The sequence below is a fragment of the Somniosus microcephalus genome, chromosome 20, assembly GCF_052327205.1.
Source record: "Somniosus microcephalus isolate GS21.2 chromosome 20, FLI_Smic_1.0, whole genome shotgun sequence".
Classification (NCBI taxonomy): Eukaryota; Metazoa; Chordata; class Chondrichthyes; order Squaliformes; family Somniosidae; genus Somniosus; species Somniosus microcephalus.
Window position 1 is genome coordinate 3998050 of NC_141006.1, and position 18871 is coordinate 4016920.

The 18871-nt window shown below is 46.9% G+C and overlaps 1 protein-coding gene across 6 annotated transcripts in view; it reads right to left on the reverse strand.

Annotated features, from left to right (window-relative positions):
- trit1 (tRNA isopentenyltransferase 1) overlaps positions 1-18871 on the reverse strand; it is a 753539-nt gene that overhangs the window by 679523 nt on the left and 55145 nt on the right. For 4 of the 6 annotated variants that reach the window (XM_085962296.1, XM_085962292.1, XM_085962293.1 and 1 more), the window contains 3 exons: positions 12145-12254; positions 4504-4621; positions 2474-3598 (listed from right to left, as the gene is read on the reverse strand). The exons of 1 other annotated variant lie outside the window; for it this stretch is intronic. In XM_085962296.1, coding sequence (XP_085818422.1) covers positions 3489-3598; positions 4504-4621; positions 12145-12254 — 338 coding nt within the window. In that variant the 3' untranslated portion in view covers positions 2474-3488. Of the gene's footprint in view, positions 1-2473; positions 3599-4503; positions 4622-12144; positions 12255-18871 lie in introns of those variants that run through there. One more of the 6 variants, XM_085962297.1, reaches the window with a different exon arrangement.

Genomic DNA, 18871 nt, shown 5'->3' on the forward strand with positions numbered 1-18871 from the left:
AGCTTCTCTCCTCTCCCAGTAGGAATGGGAGTTTTTGGTTGTCATTCAGATTTCTGAATTCAGGGCATATTTGTGAGAATTTTTGGTAGAAATTCTCCCTGATGTCCTGGTATTTTCCACAGGCTGTGAGGAAGTGCATCTCTGTCTCAACCACTCCCTGACTGCAGTGAGAGCATATCCTGTCTTCTCTTGGCAGCCTGGTCTGCCTGTGTCTGCCTTTTTCGATCGCTAGGCTATGTTCGCTAAGTCTGTACCTTGTCAAGGTTTTTCTCAGTTTGCTATCCTTTACCATGGTCAGGTAATCAGCTATGTTGTATTGTCTGTTTAGGGCCAAGTAGCAATTGAGTTTGCTTTGGGTTTTTGTTGTTTCTGCCCAATATGTCAGATATTTTTCCTTTTGCTTAGCGACGATTGTGTTGGGTCGAATACTTTGTGTTACCCTGTCACTGTCCTGGGACTGGTTATTGTTAGTATTGTTAGTAGTTACTTCACTGAGTCCCAGGACTAGGTGACTGAGGGTATTCTTCTTTATGGTCAGCTCTTGGCATTTCAGGGCGTCGTAGTGATAGCATTGGGGATTGCTCATTTGTAGGTGATTCCAAAATTTGGTGGCTCTTTTTTAGATAGTGATTATTAATGGATATTGGCCTAGTTCCGCCCTGCATGCATTGTTTACTGTTTTCCTTTGAGTCCGGACCCCCTCCCCCCGCCACTTCCCCCGCACCCCTCCCCCCTCCCACCCAACCCTCCCCCTTCCCTCATCCCCCCTCCTCCCCTTCCCCCCTCCTCCCCTTCCCCCCACCCTCCCCATCTCCCTCCCCTCCCCTTCCCCCACTCCTCCCCCTTCCCCCCTCCACACACCCCCTTCCCCCCACCCCCTTCCCCTCCTCCCACACCACCCCTTCCCCCCACCCCCTTCCCCCCTCCCACACCCCTCCCCCCCAACCCTCCCCTCCCCCTTCCCTCATCCCCTTCCCCCCTCCTCCCCTTCCCCCCACCCTCCCCATCTCCCTCCCCTCCCCTTCCCCCCTCCACCCTTCCTTTCCCCCACTCCTCCCCCTTCCCCCCTCCACACACCCCCTTCCCCCCACCCCCTTCCCCTCCTCCCACACCACCCCTTCCCCCCACCCCCTTCCCCTCCTCCCTCCCTCCCCCTCCATCCCCACTGCCTCCCCCTTCCCCTCCTCCCCCCCCACTCCCCCTCCCACTCCTCCCCTTCCACTCCTCCCTCCCCCCACTACCCCCTTCCCCCACTCCTCCCCTTTCCCTTCCCCCACTCCCCCTCCCTCCCCCTCATGAGGGGATCTCATTGAAACTTATAAAATTCTAACAGGATTAGACAGACTAGATGCAGGAAGGATGTTCCCGATGGCGGGGAGTCCAGAACCAGGGGTCACAGTCTAAGGATAAGGGGTAAGCCATTTAGGACTGAGATGAGGAGGAATTTCTTCACCCAGAGAGTGGTGAACCTGTGGAATTCTCTACCACAGGGCGGTGGAGGCCAATTCATTAAATATATTCAAGAAGGAGTTAGATATATTTCTTGAGGCTAAATGGATCAAGTGATATGGGGAGAAAGCAGGAACGGGTACTGAATTTGGATGATCAGCCATGATCTCATTGAATGGCGGAGCAGGCTCGAGGGTCCGAATGGCCTACTCCTGCTCCTACCCTGACGGAAGGGTGTGCAGTTCAGCACCGTTTCTACATTGTGATAACAGACAAGGCAGAGGGACATTGTAACTGGGGCTTTCTTGATTCAGAGACATTCTTATCTTCACTCTCAATTCAAAGAAACACACACAGCACATTCCTCACTGACGTCACTCGTTGTTCCCGATTTGTATCACTGTGGTGGGGGTCATAGAGTATTGTATCAATACTCAGACTACAGCATCCCATCGACACAATCGACCGTCCACAACGACAGTGGCCAAACCCTTTAACTGTTAACATTCCTATAGAAGACCCATGGATGCCCTTGGCAAGGGTTGAGAGGTAGAGAGGCACGGCCGCCCATGGTGGGGTGAAAGAAAGAGGCCACAATTGGAGGAACGCAGACTTTTCGCGAGGTTGTCGTGCTGGAGCGATGTTCTCACCCAGCACTTGTATTCCAGTCAGAGTAAGAGCAATGTTTTGGAAGGGGGAGCCAGCCCTGGACACTGAGCCCCAGTGACACTTGCTAACTGAACACAGAGCCAGGATCTTCCAAGACTTGCCTTGGCACTACAGAGGACTATGCAGTTGCCCCTCGTTATTAGTGGGTGTTAAGAGTGTCACACATCATTCTAGAAACAGCTGACATTTAATTTTATTGATATGCTAAAAGCGATGGAGAAATTAAATGGGTATTAAAATCTTTCGATCCCTTCAGCTGCTTGGAGTGTGTGTGACTGGAATCTCTCCCTCCTTCATGGGGATTTCAGACAATATTCATTAAAAGTACAAGACAATGAAGAAAGGAACAGAGATATAAAATTGACCAGGAACATTTAATGGAGACGCCCCACAAGGCAGCGTCTCATAAGCCTGGACCGTCTGCAGTCTCCGGGTTATCGCGCTCACCCCATGTCAGTACCAACCGATACCCTTACCTGGTTAAAGCCATCACTCTCCTCTCATACCCAGAGACACTACACTGCTCGAGGGCATTTGCTGCTCCTGCCCCCTTCATCTCTCTGTCACGAAGAGGAGGAGGATGGTGTCCGGCCCACAAGCTCAAAGAGAGCGTTATAGCAGGCACGGACTTGGGAGAAATCTCTGCACACTCTCATCCAGCCCCGTGAGTGGCGTGTTTCACCTCAATGACTGGCCACTGGATCCTCTTTACTTTACACACACCTTGCAGGTGCAGGGGAATGAGGAGCAGCCTATCACAGGCTGCCTGGGACAGACCCCGCAGTCCAAAGATGGGCTACTTTCCACCATCTTTACTCAGTTGCTGCCGTCTCCTATCAGCTTGGGCTCGCCCATGCTCGAGGATTGTCCTGGAGTCTCCTGGGCAAAAGATTCATCGCCAGGACACCGCTGGCAGCAGACCCTTGACAAAGATCATGCGGGTATTAAAAAAAATGGTTTCTTTTAATTTTCTTTGAAGATTTTTTTTTTGTTAGTTTGAACAATATGGGAGCGATGGGAGGAAAGGCTGTCTGTCTGAATGGGGCAGTTAGAGGCAGGTAGTGGCTTGAGGAAACCTCTAGGACTACGACCAGCCCTGTATCATGTGTTAGTGACTTTCAATAAAATCATGAAATCTTCCTGCTAACATTCATCCAACATTGCAGCCCAGTTGAGAAACTGTATCCACAACCGATTTCTGGGCAACTGACAGATCACAGGCACGAGCAGAGTTATAGGCAGCAGCAGTGGGTCCTTTATTACCGCCAATGCTTGCAGCCCATGTAGCCAAGCTGCATTCACTCTCCGATAGGTAGCATCACACGGCCATGGGTCAGTCACTGCGCCCCCTACCATCCACTCAGGTCCCATCACATCCCTGGGATGTTTTGGTCGTCGGGGGAGCGGGGTGCATTTAGCTGTCCCTCCGCCCTCTTCCTCCTCTTCAAATGGTGCTGGTGATTCTTGGATTTCAGGTGAGCTGAAAGATAAACAAACCAAGTTCATTCAACTTGAGTCTCGCTGGGAATTCAACTGCCCAATAATCCCAATTTGAACAGGCAACACATGTGGAATTCCAGAGTCTGGTGACAGGCTGCATTTGATGTCTAGATTTCAGACTGAAAGTTTTATGTAAACTAACCGTTTTATGGAGGATCTCCCAACATCTTGAAGCCTACAGATCGGGACGGTCTCAAGCTCTATCTCCAACCTGGGCCAAGTTAGTCAATCTCCGCTGGGAATTGACAGGCACACTGCAATTGACCTCAGCACCAATCAGGATCTAGCAAATGGGAAGTGGCCAGGAATCTGGCTCCCGATCACTCATCACTGACCCCTGCTCCAAGTGGAGAATGGGTGTCGATAGGGTGAGGCAAGCACTCACCGTCTAACCTCACACACAAATGGATATTTGGGCAAAATATGCAGGAAAGAGTGAACACTAGTCAGAGAGGAAAAGATCAGCAGGCGCATGGGAACACCACCACCTCCCAAACCCGCGAACTCTACCACCTAGAAGGACAAAGGCAGCAGGCGCATGGGAACATCCCACCTCCAAGTTCCCCTTAAAGTCATACACAATCCTGACTTGGAAATATATCGGCCGATCTTTCATCGTCGCTGGGTCAAAGTCCTGGAATTCATCCTTAACAGCACTGTGGCACCTTCACCACACGGACTGCAGCAGTACAAGAAGGCGGCTCATCACCACCTTCTCAAGGGCAACTAGGGATGGGCAATAAAGGCTGGCCTTGCCAGCGACACCCACATCCCAGGAACAAATAAAAAGAAACACCCACACTCCCCGCTCGCCCACACACTCCCCTGCTTACTCTCACTCATTCACTCTGGGTTACTGTTGTTACTTAGCCCCATTTTTCCTACCCTTCCATTCCCGGTCCCCGAGGATGATTTTGTTGCACAATTCACACACTCGCCGGTTCCTCTTGCCGTCACTCTGGTCACATTCCATGGTGAGGGGCAGTGCCCCGGGCTCCTCTCCCTGCAGACAAGGGGAGCAGCTTACAGACAGTTTACAAAGTGTCAACACCTCAAGTGACGGTCACAGGCAGCGCAGCAGGTTGGGATCAACCAGCTGAATCAAATCATCAGCTTCCATTCACTGGATTCATTAATAAACTATTTGGAAGAGTCCTACAGTTTCTATACTCTGGAGCAGCGCGTGCTCAGTTTCCCTGGCACCGCTCACGCTGAGAAAGAAAGACTTGCATTTCTATAGCGCCTTTCACCTCAGGACCTCCCAAAGTGCTTTACAGCCAATGAAGTACTTTTGAAGTGTGGAGCATAAACCCCAGCACAGAGCAATGGCCATTCACTCCTGGTTCAGCAACACCTCAATTTCAAAATTCTCATCCTTGTTTTCAAATGCCTCCATGGCCTCGCCCCCTCCCTATCTCTGTAACCTCCTCCAGCCCTGCAACCCTCCGAGATAGCTGCGCTCCTTCAATTCTGGCCTCCTGAGCATCCCCGATTTTAATCCTTCCACTATTGGTGGCCGTACCTTCTGTTGCCTAGGTCCCAAGCTCTGGAATTCCCTCCCTAAACCCTCTGCCTTTCTTACTCTCTCCACCTTTAAGTCATGCCTTAAAACCTACCTCTTTGACCAAGCTTTTGGTCACCTGCCCTAATATCCCCTTATGTGGCTCGGTGTCTAATTTTGTTTGAGAACACTCCTCGAGACGTTTTACGACGTTAAAGGCACTATATACATACAAGTTGTTGTTGTTGTAGTAGAGGAAAGCTCCCCAGCCTGTTCAGTCTTTCCCGATAGTTATAACCTCTCAGTTCAAGTATCATTCATGTGACTCTTTGTTGCACCTTCTCTGGTGCCTCTATATCCCCTTTGTAATATGGAGACCAGAACTGTGCACAATACTCCAACTGTGGTCTAACCAAGGTTCTATACAAGTTTAATAATATAACTTAGAATCATAGAAAGATACAGCATGGAAGGAAGTCATCCAGCCCATCGTGCTGGCTCCGGTAGAGCTATGGAATTACTTCCACTCACCTGCTCTTTCCCCGTAGCCCTGTAACTATTTTTTCTTTTCAAGTATTTATCAAATTCCCTTTTGAAAGTTACTATTGAATCTGTTTCCACTGCCTTTTCAGGCAGCGCATTCCAGATCACAACAACTCGCTGCATACATTTTTTTCCTCCTCATACTCAATTCGGAGCATCTGAAGGCAGTTAATGAGGGAAACTAGATTAAACTGGTTCTCCTGTAGCTGGGCTCAGCAAGCTCCTGTTTCAGGGCCTATAAAAACAGGCTTTGCAGTGCGGTTTAAACAGAGTGCTGTGAGTTGGCTGAGTGAGGGAGTTAGGTGAGGAGTGGAAGGAGGAGCTCCCTTGCTTCGCCTTTGTTTTTCCTAACTTTTCACCCAGTAGGAATTGGTTCTTATTTTACACCAAGGAAAGAGTCCGAGAGCGGGAGCAGTCAAACAACAACAACTGCGAAACCGCTAAAGTGACGTCACAACCAGGGAAGGAGCTAATTGGCAAGTAGGACCTGGTGAGTATTTCTACAGTCCAGTCGTTAAAGTCAAAGTAAGGTCTCTAGTTTAGAGTAAGTACTGTTTAAAGGGAAGTAAGGTCCCTAGTGTATTTAATATTCTTTAATTTAAAAGGAGTAAACTAAGGGTAGGACATGGCAGGCAGCTCGGCTGCGTGGAGTGCTCCTCCTGTGGTATGTGGGAAGTCAGGGACACTTTCGGTGTCCAGGGCGAACACATGTGCAGGAAGTGTCTCCAGCTGCAGCTACTCGCAATCTGCGTTTCGGAGCTGGAGCTGCGGCTGGAGTCACTGTGGAGCATCCGCGAAGCTGAGATCTCTGTGGATAGCACGTTTAACAAGGTGGTCACACCGCAGGTAGAGTGCACAGGCAGACAGGAAATGGGTGACCACCAGACAGAGAAAAAGAACTAGGAAGGTAGTGCAGGAGTCCCCTGGGTCCATCTCCCTCTCCGACAGATTTTCCGTTTTGGATACTGCTGGGGGAGATGGTTTCTCAGGGGAATGCAGCAAGAGCCAAGTCTGTGGCACTACGAGTGGCTCAGCTGCAAAGGAGGGGAGGAAAAAGAGCGAGAGTGATAGGGGATTCTATCGTAAGGGGAACAGATAGACGTTTGTGGCCGCAGACGTGACTCCAGGATGGTATGTTGCCTCCCTGGTGCCAGGGTCAAGGATGTTACTGAACGGCTGCAGGGCATTCTGAAGGTGGAGGGCGAACAGTCATTAGTACCAACGACATGCGTAGAAAGAGGGATGAGGTCCTGCAACAAGAATTTAGGGAGCTAGGTAGCAGATTAAAAAGCAGGACCTCAAAGGTTGTAATCTAGGGATTACTCCCGGTGCCACGTGCTAGTGAGTATAGGAATAGGAGGATAGAGCAGATGAATGCATGGCTAAAGAGTTGGTGCAGGAGGGAGGGCTTTAGCTTCCTGGATCACTGGGTCTGCTTCTGGGGAAGGTGGGACTTGTACAAGTCGGACGGGTTGCACCTGAATGGGAACGGGACCAACATCCTTGTGGGGAGGTTTGCTAGTACTGTTGTGGGGGTTTTAAACTAACTTAGCAGGGGGATGGGATACGGAGTGGAGCTATAATAGGGGGTGATGTACAGCCAAATATAGAGGAAAGAACAAGTCAGACTGGAAGGCAGAGCAAATATGTAACGACACAAGGGAGTATAGCAAGGCTGGATGGCATTTATTTTAATGCAAGAAGTCTTGCGAGTAAGACAGATGAATTGAAGGTGTTGATGAACACATGGGAGTATGATATTGTTGCTATCAGAGACATGGTTGAGGGAAGGGCAGGATTGGCAACTCAATATTCCGGGGTATAGAATCTTCAGGCGAGACAGAGGGGGATGTAAAAGAGGAGGGGGTGTCACAATATTAATCAAGGAGTCAATTACTGCTGTAAGGAGGGATGATATCTTAGCAGGTTTCTCTAATAAGGCCATATGGGTAGAACTTAAAAACAAAAAGGGGGCAAGGACTTTGCTGGGCGCATACTATAGGCCCCTAAACAGTCAGGGGGAGATAGAGGAACAGATATGTAGGCAAATAGAAACAGAAGATAGGAGCAGGAGTAGGCCATTCGGCCCCTCAAGCCAGCTCCGCTATTTAATGAGATCATAGCTGATCATCCAAATTCAGTACCCTGTCCCTGCTTTCTCAGAGAAGTGTAGAAATAATAGGGTAATAATAGTAGGGGATTTCAACTTCCCCAATATTAACTGGGATAGTCAGAGTGTGAAAGACTTAGAGGGTGGGGAATTCTTAAAGTGCATCCAGGAGAGCTTTTTGAGCCAGCATGTAGAAAGTCCTACAAGAGAGTGGGTGGTACTGGACCTAATTCTAGGGAATGTAGCTGGGCAAGTGGTAGAAGTGTTAGTAGGAGAGCATTTTGGTGACAGTGACCATAATTCGACGAGATTTAAGGTAGTCATGGAAAAGGACAAAGATGGACCGGAAATAAAGGTTCTAAATTGGGGGAAGGCTGATTTTTGTATGATAAGGCAGGATCTGGCCAAAGTGGACTGGGATCAGCTACTTGTAGGAAAATCCACATCAGAGCGATGGGAGTCTTTCAGAAAGGAAATAGAGAGTACAAATGCCAACATGTTCCCGTAAAGGTCAAGGGTGGGACCAACAAGCCCAGGGAACGCTGGATGTCAAGGGATATACAAGAATGGATGAGGAAAAAAAGGGAGGCTTTTGGCAGATACAAAGGACTAAAAACAGTGGAAGCCCTAGAGGAGTATAGAAAGTGCAGCGGGGTACTTAAAAAAGAAATTAGGAGAGCGAAGAGGAGGCATGAAAAAACACATGGGCAAAATAGAGGAAAATCCCATGGTGTTTTATAAGTATATTAAGGGCAAGAGGATAACCAGGGAAAGAGTAGAGTCCATTAGGAACCAAAATGCCAATGTGTGTAGAGCCGGAAGATGTAGGTGAGGTTTTAAATGAATATTTTACATCTGTGTTCACTATGGAGAAGGGTGATGTATGCATAGAAATCAGGCAGGGGGTTGTGATATACTTGAACAAATTAGTATGGACAGGAAGGAGGTACTAGTGCTTTTAGCGGGCTTAAAAGTGGATAAATCCCCAGGCCCTGACGGGATGTATCCCAGGCTGCTGTGAGGGGCAAGGGAGGAGATTGCAGGGGCTCTGACACAAATTTTCAGAACCTCTCTGGCCACAGGGGAGGTGCCAGAGGACTGGAGAACAGCTACCTTAGTACCATTGTTCAAGAAGGGTAGTAGGGATAAACCAGGGAATTACAGGCCAGTGAGCCTAACATCAGTGGCAGGGAAATTATTGGAAAAAATTCTGAGACAGAATTAAGTCTCCATTTGGAGAGGCAGGGATTAATCACAGATAGTCAGCATAGCTTTGTCAGGGGGAGATCATGTTTGACCAATCTGATTGAATTTTGAGGGGGTGACTAGGTGTGTGGATGAGGGTAGTGCAGTTGATGTAGTCTACATGGACTTCAGTAAGGCTTTTGACAAAGTCCCACATGGGAAACAGGTCAAGAAGGTAAGAGCCCATGGGATCCAGGGCAATTTGGCACATTGGATGTAAAATTGGCTTCGTGGCAGGAGGCAGAGGGTGATGGTCGAAAGTTGTTTGTGACTGGAAGCCTGTGTCCAGTGGTGTACCACAGGGATCGATGCTGGGTCCTTTGCTGTTTGTAGTGTACATTAATGATTTAGATATGAATGTAGGAGGTATGATCAGTAAGTTCGCAGATGACACGAAAATTGGTGGAGTGGTAAATAGCAAGGAGGGAAGCCTCAGGCTACAGGACGATATAGACGGGATGGTTAGATGGGCAGAACAGTGGCAAATGTAATTTAACCCTGAAAAGTGTGAGTTGATGCATTTTGGGAGGACTAACAAGGCAAGGGAATACACAATGGCCCAGAAATTCGGGTCTCCACGGGTGAGTACGCACGGGGTACTCACCCGTCAGCCCAATGGAAGTGCCGGTTTCCTGCATGCACTGCGCACACGCGGGAAACCGGCACTTCCGTTCCCTGAAAGAAGGGGTTCAGAAGTCGAACGCGTGCGCAGGAGATACTCCGCATGCGCATCGAACTTCCTTTTTTTTTTTTGCAGGTTTTCCCGGGAGGGTAAGTCTCCAGAAGTTAGACATTTAAAAAGCAGTCGCAAGGCCTGCTTTTCACAAGGTAAGTGGTGAATTAATTAAAATTACAACATTTTTTCCACAGGTTTATTATTTTTAAATACTTTAAAGAAAGTTAAGGTTATTTTTAGCCCCGTTCGAAAATATTTTTTTTTTTCAAAATTTAAATTATTTAAAAGTTATTTCATGTAATTTATAGTTTATTTAAAAAGTGATTTAAAATTTTTTTTGAAGATAGTGATGTTTTGGGGCTTATAGTATTACTTATGAATGAAGCATTCCCTGCTCCGATTGGCTCTCCATGGCCCACGTGATTCCAGGGGACGCTTCGAACTAACTGCGCCCCTGGGATACGCAAGCACTGTGCGCCGGCAGTTGGAGGAGGCCAAGGATCGGAATTCCACGGGGGCCCACAGCTCAACGGCCGGCGCGCTAGGTAAGTGCAGGTCGGGGGCTTGCAACCGCGGGAAGCCCCCGACCCAAATTTCTGGGCCAATGAATGGTAGGATCCTAAGAAGGACAGAGGATCAGAGGGACCTTGATGTGCATGTACATATCTACCTGTCCTGCTGCCTTCAGGGGTCTAAGATGGTTAAAAAGGCATATGGGATACTTGCCTTCATTAGCTGAGGCATAGTATAGAAGAGCAGGGAGGTTATGATGGAGCTGTACAAAATGCTAGTTAGGCCACAGCTGGAATACTGTGTGCAGTTCTGGTCACCACACTATTGGAAGGGTGTGATTGCATTGGAGATTCACCAGGATTTTACCTGGGCTGGAGTGTTTCAGCTATGAAGAGAGACTGGACAGGCTGGGGTTGTTTTCCTTAGAGCAGAGAAGGCTGAAGGGGTGACCTGATTGAGGTGTACACAATTATGAGGGGCATAGATAGGGTAGATAGTAGAGGGGTCAATAACCAGGGGGCATAGCTTCAAGATAAGGGGCAAGAGGTTTAGAGGGGATTTGAGGAAAAACCTTTTCACCCAGAGGGTGGTTGGACTCCGGAACTCACTGCCTGAAAGGGTGGTAGAGGCAGGAACCCTCACAACATTCAAAAAGCATTTGGATCAGCACTTGAAACGCCATACGGACCAAGTGCTGGAAAATGGGATTAGAATAGACAGGGCTTGATGGCCGGCGCGGACATGATGGGCCGAAGGGCCTCTTTCTGTGCTGTATAACTCTATAATTCTCCTCTGGTTCTTTTGCCAATTACCTTAAATCTGTGTCCTCTGGTTACCGACCCTCCTGCCACTGGAAACAGTTTCTCCTTATTTATTCTATCAAAACCCCTCATGATTTTAAACACCTCTATCAAATCTCCTCTTAACCGTCTCTGCTCTAAGGAGAACAACCCCAGCTCCTCCACATATCTGAAGTCCCTCATCCCTGGTACCATTCTAGTAAATCTCCTCTGCACCTTCTCCACAAGGCCCTGACACCCTTCCTAAAGTGCGGTGCCCAGAATTGAACACAATGCTCCAGTGGAGGTCGAACCAGTGTTTTAGAAAGGTTTAACATAACTTCCTTGTTTTTGTACTCTATGCCTCGATTAATAAAGCCAAGGATCCCATATGCTTTTTAAAAAAGAGAAACAGCCTTCTCTGCTTTTGAATTCTATTCCTCTAGAAATGAACCCGTGTTTGTCTGCTCTTTCTCTGGCACTGTCCTTGCAGCACTTTTACTGGCAGGAGTCGAGGCTGGCCCAACACATTCTGGACCTTTTAGCACCAAGTGGCAGCCGATTGCCTGAGACCTGGGTAATGGGACCCCAAATATCAATGGAAATGTGGCGTTTGAGTGAAGTTTCTTTTTCTCCCATTCTTATCCATCCTTCTCTTTGTGATCTGGGGGCTTGAGGCTGATTAATTTCTACCGCGATGTGCTTTGCTGCTGAGGGCTATAGACAGCACAGCGGGTGACAGTGGTTCCTGCTCAGCCAATTGGAGAGAAACAAAGACTTGCATTTCTATAGCGCTTTTCACGACTTCAGGACGTCCCAGGTCGTGTAGGAAACATGGCAGCAAGTTGCGCACAGCAAGCTCCCACAAACAGTAATGACCCAACAGTCTGTTTCAGTGATGTTGATTCAAGGATAAATGTTGGCCAGGACACCGTGGAGAACTCCCTGCTCTTCTTTGAACAGCGCCATGTCCATCTGAGAACAGACGGGGCCTCGGTTTAACGTCTCATCCGATAAACGGCACCTCCGACAGTGCAGCACTCCTTCAGTTCTGCACTGGGAGTGTCAGCCTAGATTTTTTTTATTGAGGAAGAATCTGCTAACTGGACCAGAGTACTTCACACTTTGCTCACTAAACAATACCTTATGTGTTCTGTACCTTTAAGAAGCTCTCGAGGATCTGCATTGCAGGTCGCAGCACCGTCTCCTCCCATTGGCTGACATCTGTCACATCCAGACCATACACTGGTGGAACATTAGCACCCGGCCCTTTGAAGTAAAATCATACACAAGGTGCTCACAGAGTGTCTCTAGTTATATTACAGCATGGTTAGTGTGTTTCTGTGCCTGGCCTTCCATAGTTTTGGTAAACCGGCATTTTGGTTTTGAGGGAGACAATTGCACTTTTATCGATTAAAAAAACACAAGTCTTGCATTTAACGGCACTTTGTGTGTCATCGTCACTTTCCCAGTCACACTTTCATGACCATGGAGATGCCATCAAGTAACAGCGCATCCTCTGTCTCACCGTGAGCTGTGCTGTGGGAGATCTGCTGGTAATGGAGGCACTGCACGAGGCACTGCGCCAACAATGGAACGGTTTTGTCAGACTCCACAGCACACTGCGATGGCGAGGACCCGGAGCACCTGTGTGCCAGAACAGCTGTGCCAGTGAGGTAGCACCTTTCGAGTGCAGCTGTTGCTCCACTCAAACCGCTCTCCAAGCTCTGCACAGCTTCAATAACAAGAACAAGAACCCAGCTTGAGAAACACTCGAACATATTTCATTCCAAGATTTTTCAGAACTTGGTTGGTAATCAAGGACATTAAACTCTGGGCGCATAGCACAGGGCTGAGTGTGTAATATAGTAAGTTAACAGCTTGACATAGCTAAGGCACATTATGAGTTAGTATAGGGAACTACAGTGAATGCAGACAGAGACTAACTGAATTCTGCTGAATGTACAGAACAGAATGCTTGAGAAGGAATAAGTATAAAAACAGAATTAAAATAAACGGGCATTGATGTAACAAACTATAGATAAGTAGAATGCTATCTATAGTTTTCGGCTCTCGGAGTGCAGCTTGGAACAGAGAGTAAACCTGCGAGTTTGGTGAGTAAGGGAGTTCGGCAAAGAGGGGAGGGAGGTGCTCCTTTTGTTTTTTCTATCTTTGTCAGCCTCCAGGAGAGGAGTTAAAAAGCTACATGAGAGGGGACAGAGAACTATCGGGAATTTGGCTCTGTGACACCCCCCAACCGCATTCGGAGAAAAATAAATGGTGACATCACAGGGAAAAGGGTAAGTGATTGGTTGGTGCGTATTTTGCTCACTTATCTTTTAAAGCCCAGGAAATGTATTAATAATTGTAAGGTTTCATTAGTATTAGTAAAGTTTATTAGCTGCAATAAATCTTATTGGGTTTATTAATTATTAATTAAGACACAATAAAGATGGCAGGACAGGCGATGTTTTGCGACTGCAGTATGTGGGCGCTCCTGGAGGCCAGTGTGATCCAGGACAAACACGTCTGCGGCTCGAGGAGCTTCGGCTCAGTTGATGAGCTGGAGGCCGAGCTGTGGATACTGCGATGCATCGGGGAGGGGGGAAGAGTTACCTGGACACTTTATTCTAGGAGGCAGTCACACCCCTTAGGATAGGGTCTTCTGATTTGGTCAGTGGTCAGGGATAGGAGGATGTGACTGAGTGAGGCAGGTATGGGGATCCAGGAGGTGAAGGAGTCTCAGCCTTTGCAATTGTCCAACAGGTTTGAGGTTCTTGCGGCCTGTATGGATGAAAGCGGTGGCTGCAGGGTGGATGAGCAAACTGACCATGGCACCGAGGTACAGGAAGACATTCAAGCGGGGGGAGTTAATAGGGAGTGCAGCGAAGATTCACCAGGCTGATACCTGGGATGGCAGGAATGACATATGAGGAGAGATTGTGTCGATTGGGCTTATACTCACTGGAGTTTAGAAGATTGAGAGGGGATCTCATCGAAACGTATAACATTCTGGCAGGTCTGGACAGACTAGATGCAGGAAGGATGTTTCTGATGGCCGGGGAGTCCAGAACCAGGGGTCACAGTCTAAGGATAAGGGGTAAGCCATTTAGGACTGAAATGAGGAGGAATTTCTTCACCCAGAGAGTGGTGAACCTGTGGAATTCTCTGCCACAGAGGGCAGTGGAGGCCAGTTCATTAAATATATTCAAGAAAGAGTTGGATATATTTCTCAAGGCTAAAGGGATCAAGGGATATGGGGAGAAGGCAGGGACAGGGTACTGAGTTTGGATGATCAGCCATGATCTCATTGAATGGCGGAGCAGGCTCGAGGGGCCGAATGGCCTACTCCTATCTTCTATGAATCTATGAATGTAGTGGTAATGGGGAACAGCATAGTCAGGGGATAGATACAGTTCTCTGTGGCCAGGAGCGAGAGTCCAGACGGCTGTGTTGCCTGCCAGGGTTCAGGACATCTGCTCTGGACTGGAGAGGAACTTGCATTGGGAGGGGGAGGAGCCAGTGGTCCTGGTCCACGTTGGTACCAACGACGTAGGTAGAACTAGGAAAGAGGTTCTGCTGAGAGAGTATAAGCAACTAGGGACTAAATTAAAAAGCAGAACCTCAAGGGTCAGCCCTTCGAGCCTGCTCTGCCATTCAATGAGATCATGGCTGATCATCCAATTTCAGTACCCTGTCCCTGCCTTCTCCCCATATCCCTTGATCCCTTTAGCCTTAAGAAATATATCCAACTCTTTCTTGAATATATTTAATGAACTGGCCTCCACCGCCCTCTGTGGCAGAGAATTCCACAGGTTCACCACTCTCTGGGTGAAGAAATTCTTCCTCATTTCAGTCCTAAATGGCTTACCCCTTATCCTTAGACTATGACCCCTGATTCTGGACTCCCCGGCCATCAGAAACATCCTTCCTGCATCTAGTCTGTCCAGACCTGCCAAAATGTCTGCATTATTACCTGAGCCACGAGCAAATTGGCATAGGGTAAATAAAATTAGAGAGATGAATGCGTGGCTCAAAGACTGGTGTGGGAGAAATGTTTTGATTCTTGGGGCACTGGCACCAGTACTGGGGAAAGTGGGATCTGTATCATTGGGACGCTCTTCACCTGAACCATGCTGGGACCAGTGTTTTGGTGAGACGTATAACTAGGGTGGTAGAGAGGGCTTTGAACTAAATATTGGGGGTATGGGATCAAATTTGGGAAGATGTGGTAATTCAATGATTAGAGACAAGGCAATAGAGACAGGTATTAATATGGGAAATGATAAACAGACCGTGACAGGACGGGATAGAGAGTACAAATCTAAGAGTAAATCAACAGATAAGGCTAGAGGTTACAAACATAATAAAAGGGCAAAACTAAAGGCTCTGCATCTGAATGCACGTAGCATTCGAAACAAAACAGATGAACTGATAGCGCAAATAGAAATAAATAAGTACGATCTGATAGCCATTACAGAAACATGGCTGCAGGATGGCAGTTTGGGACCTGAATATTGAAGGGTACATGACATTTAGGGAGGACAGGAAGCTAGGAAAAGGTGGAGGCTTGGCTCTGTTAATTAATGATGGTATTAGCACAATAGAGAGGGATGACCTAAGTTCAGGAAACCAGGATGTAGAAGCGGTTTGGGTAGAGATGAGAAATGATAAAGGCAAGAAGTCACTTGTGGGAGTGGTGTACAGGCCCCCTAACAGTAACCACACGGTAGGATGGAGTATAAAGGAAGAAATAATGGGAGCTTGTCAGAAAGGTACGGCAATAATCATGGATTTTAATCTACATACATATAGACTGGAAAAATCAGATGGGCAAAGGCAGCCTAGATGAGGAGTTCATAGAATGTTTTTGGGATAGTTACTTACAACAGCACATTCTGGAGCCAACCAGATAGCAGGCTACACTAGACCTGGTATTGTGCAACGAGATAGGATTAATTAATGACCTCATAGTGAAGGCACCCCTAGGTAGCAGCGAACATAATATGATTGAATTTTACATTCAGTTTGAGAGAGAGAAAAGTGGGTCCAAGACTAGTATTTTAAACTTAAATAAAGTCAATTATGAGGGCGTGAAAGCAGAGCTAGCTAAAGTGAACTGGCAAATTAGGTTAAGGGATCGGTCAATAGCAGTCAGTGGCAGACATTTAAGGGAATATTTCAGAATACACAGAATATATACATTCCAACGAGAAAGAACAATTCCAAGGGGAGGACCCACCATCCATGGTTAACTAAAAAAGTTAAAGATAGTATCAAACTTAAAGAAAAAGCATATAATTGCGCAAAGATGGGTGGCAGGTCAGAAGATTGGACAGAATATAAAAAACAGCAAAGAATGACTCAAAGATTAATTAGGAGAGAAAAATGAGAGTATGAGAGAAAGCTAGCTAGAAATATAAAAACAGATAGTAAGAGTTTCTACAGATATTTAAAAACAAAAAGTTAACAAAGTGAGTGTTGTCCTATAGAAAGTGAGTCTGGGGAACTAATAATGGAAAATAAGGAGATGGCAGTTGGATTGAACAGGTATTTTGCATCGGTCTTCACTGGAGGATACAAGTATCATCCCAGAAATAGCTGTAAATCAGGAAATGAAAGGGAGGGAGGAACGCAAGAAAATTATAATCACCAGGGAAGTGGTACTGAGCAAATTGTTGGAGCTGCGGGCTGACAAGTCCCCGGGTCCTGATGGACTTCACCCTAGGGTCTTAAAAGAAGTGGCTAGTGAGATAGTTGGTGCATTGGTTTTAACTTTCCAAAATTCTAGATTTGGGGAAGGTTCCATTAGATTGGAAAATAGAGAATGTAACTCCTTTATTTAGAAAGGGAGGGAGACAGAAAGCAAGAAACTACAGGCCAGTTAGCTTAACATCTGTCATAGGGAAGATGTTAGAAGCTATTATTAAAGACGTTATAGCAGGGCACTTAGAAAAGTTCAAGGTAATCAGGCAGAGTCAACATGATTTTGTGAAAGGGAAATCATGTTTAACCAATTTATTGGAGTTCTTTGAGGAAGTAACATGTGCTGTGGATAAAGGGGAACCGGTGGATGTACTGTACTTAGATTTCCAGAAGGCATCTGATAAGGCGCCACATCAAAGGTTATTGTGGAAAATAAAAGCTCACGGTGTAGGGGGTAGCATGGATAGAAGATTGGCTAGCTAACAGGAAACAGAGAGTAGGCATAAATGGGTCATTTTCTGATTGGCATGATGTAACGAGTGGTGTGCCACAGGGAATCAGTGCTGGGGCTTCAACTTTTTACAATTTATATAAATGACTTGGATGAAGGGACCGAAGGTATGGTTGCTAAATTTGCTGATGACACAAAGATGGGTAGGAAAGTAAATTGTGAAGAGGACATAAGGAGGCTACAAAGAGATATAGATAGGTTAAGTGAACGAGCAAAGATCTGGCAAATGGCGTACAATGTGTGAAAATGTGAAATTGTCCATTTTGGCAGGAAGAATAAAAAAGAAGCATATTATCTAAATGGTGAGTGATTTCAGAGCTCGGAGATGCAGAGGGATCTGGGTGCCCTAGTGCATGAATCACAAAAGGTTACTGTACAGGTACAGCAAGTAATTAGGAAAGCTAATAGAATGTTATTGTTTATTGCGAGGGGAATTGAATACAAAAGTAGGGAGGTTATGCTTCAGTTATACAGGGCATTGGTGAGACCACATCTGGAGTACTGTGTACAGTATTGGTCTCCTTATTTAAGGAAGGATGTAAATGCGCTGCAAGCAGTTCAGAGAAGGTTTACTAGACTAATACCTGGAACGGGCGGGTTGTCTTATGAGGAAAGGTTGGACAGGCTGGGCTTGTATCCGCTGGAGTTTAGAAGAGTAAGAGGTGACTTGATTGAAACATATAAGATCCTGAGGGGTCTGGACAGGGTGGATGTGGAGAGGATGTTTCCTCTTGTGGCAGAATCTAGAACTAGGGGTCACTGTTTAAAAATAAGGGGTCGCCCAGTTAAGACAGATGAGGAGAATTTTTTCCTCAAAGGGTCGTGAGTCTTTGGAACTCTCTTCCTCAGAGGGCGGTGGAAACGGAGTCTTTGAATATTTTTACGGCAGAGATAGATAGATTCTTGGTGAGCAAGGGGGTGAAAGGTTATCGGGGGTAGGCGGGAATAATCAGATCAGCCATGATCTCATTGGATGGCAGAGCAGGCTCGAGGGGCCGAGGGGCCTACTCCTGCTCCTAATTCGTATGTTAGCTTCAATGGAACTTATCACATGACTATGATGGAGTAAAGGTCAATGTATTTCATGTACAGATGGGAAAGTGTTAATGTGTTCAGCAGAGGAATGCAAGGGAAACATGATAAGACAACTGGACAGAAACCGTGTAGGTCAGTCTTAAAACAAAGGAAAAGCCCATGGAGCTCGGGTTACAGCCTATCCTGTGACCAAAGTAGGTGGTGTACAGGTATAAATACATCCTCGGTGAGACTCAAGACTGGGAATTGGGTCAGCTCGTATTTCCCCGATGAGCATTTTACATGAGGACACAGATTTATTGCTTGCATATAGCACTGTTAGTTAAAGACAACACAAACATGTCAGATATATCACTATTGCATGGGCTTTCAAATCTTCGAATTAAATAAAAAGACTTGGATTGGATTTCTATAGCGCCTTTCACAACCACCGGACGTCTCAAAGCACTTTACAGCCAATGAAGTGCACTTGGAGTGTAGTCACTGTTGTAATGTAGGAAACGCGGCAGCTAATTTGCGCACAGCAAGCTCCCACAAACAGCAATGTGATGATGACCAGATTATTTGTTTTTTATTATGTTAATTTGAGGGATAAATACTGGCCGGGACACCGGGGAAAACTCCCCTGCTCTTC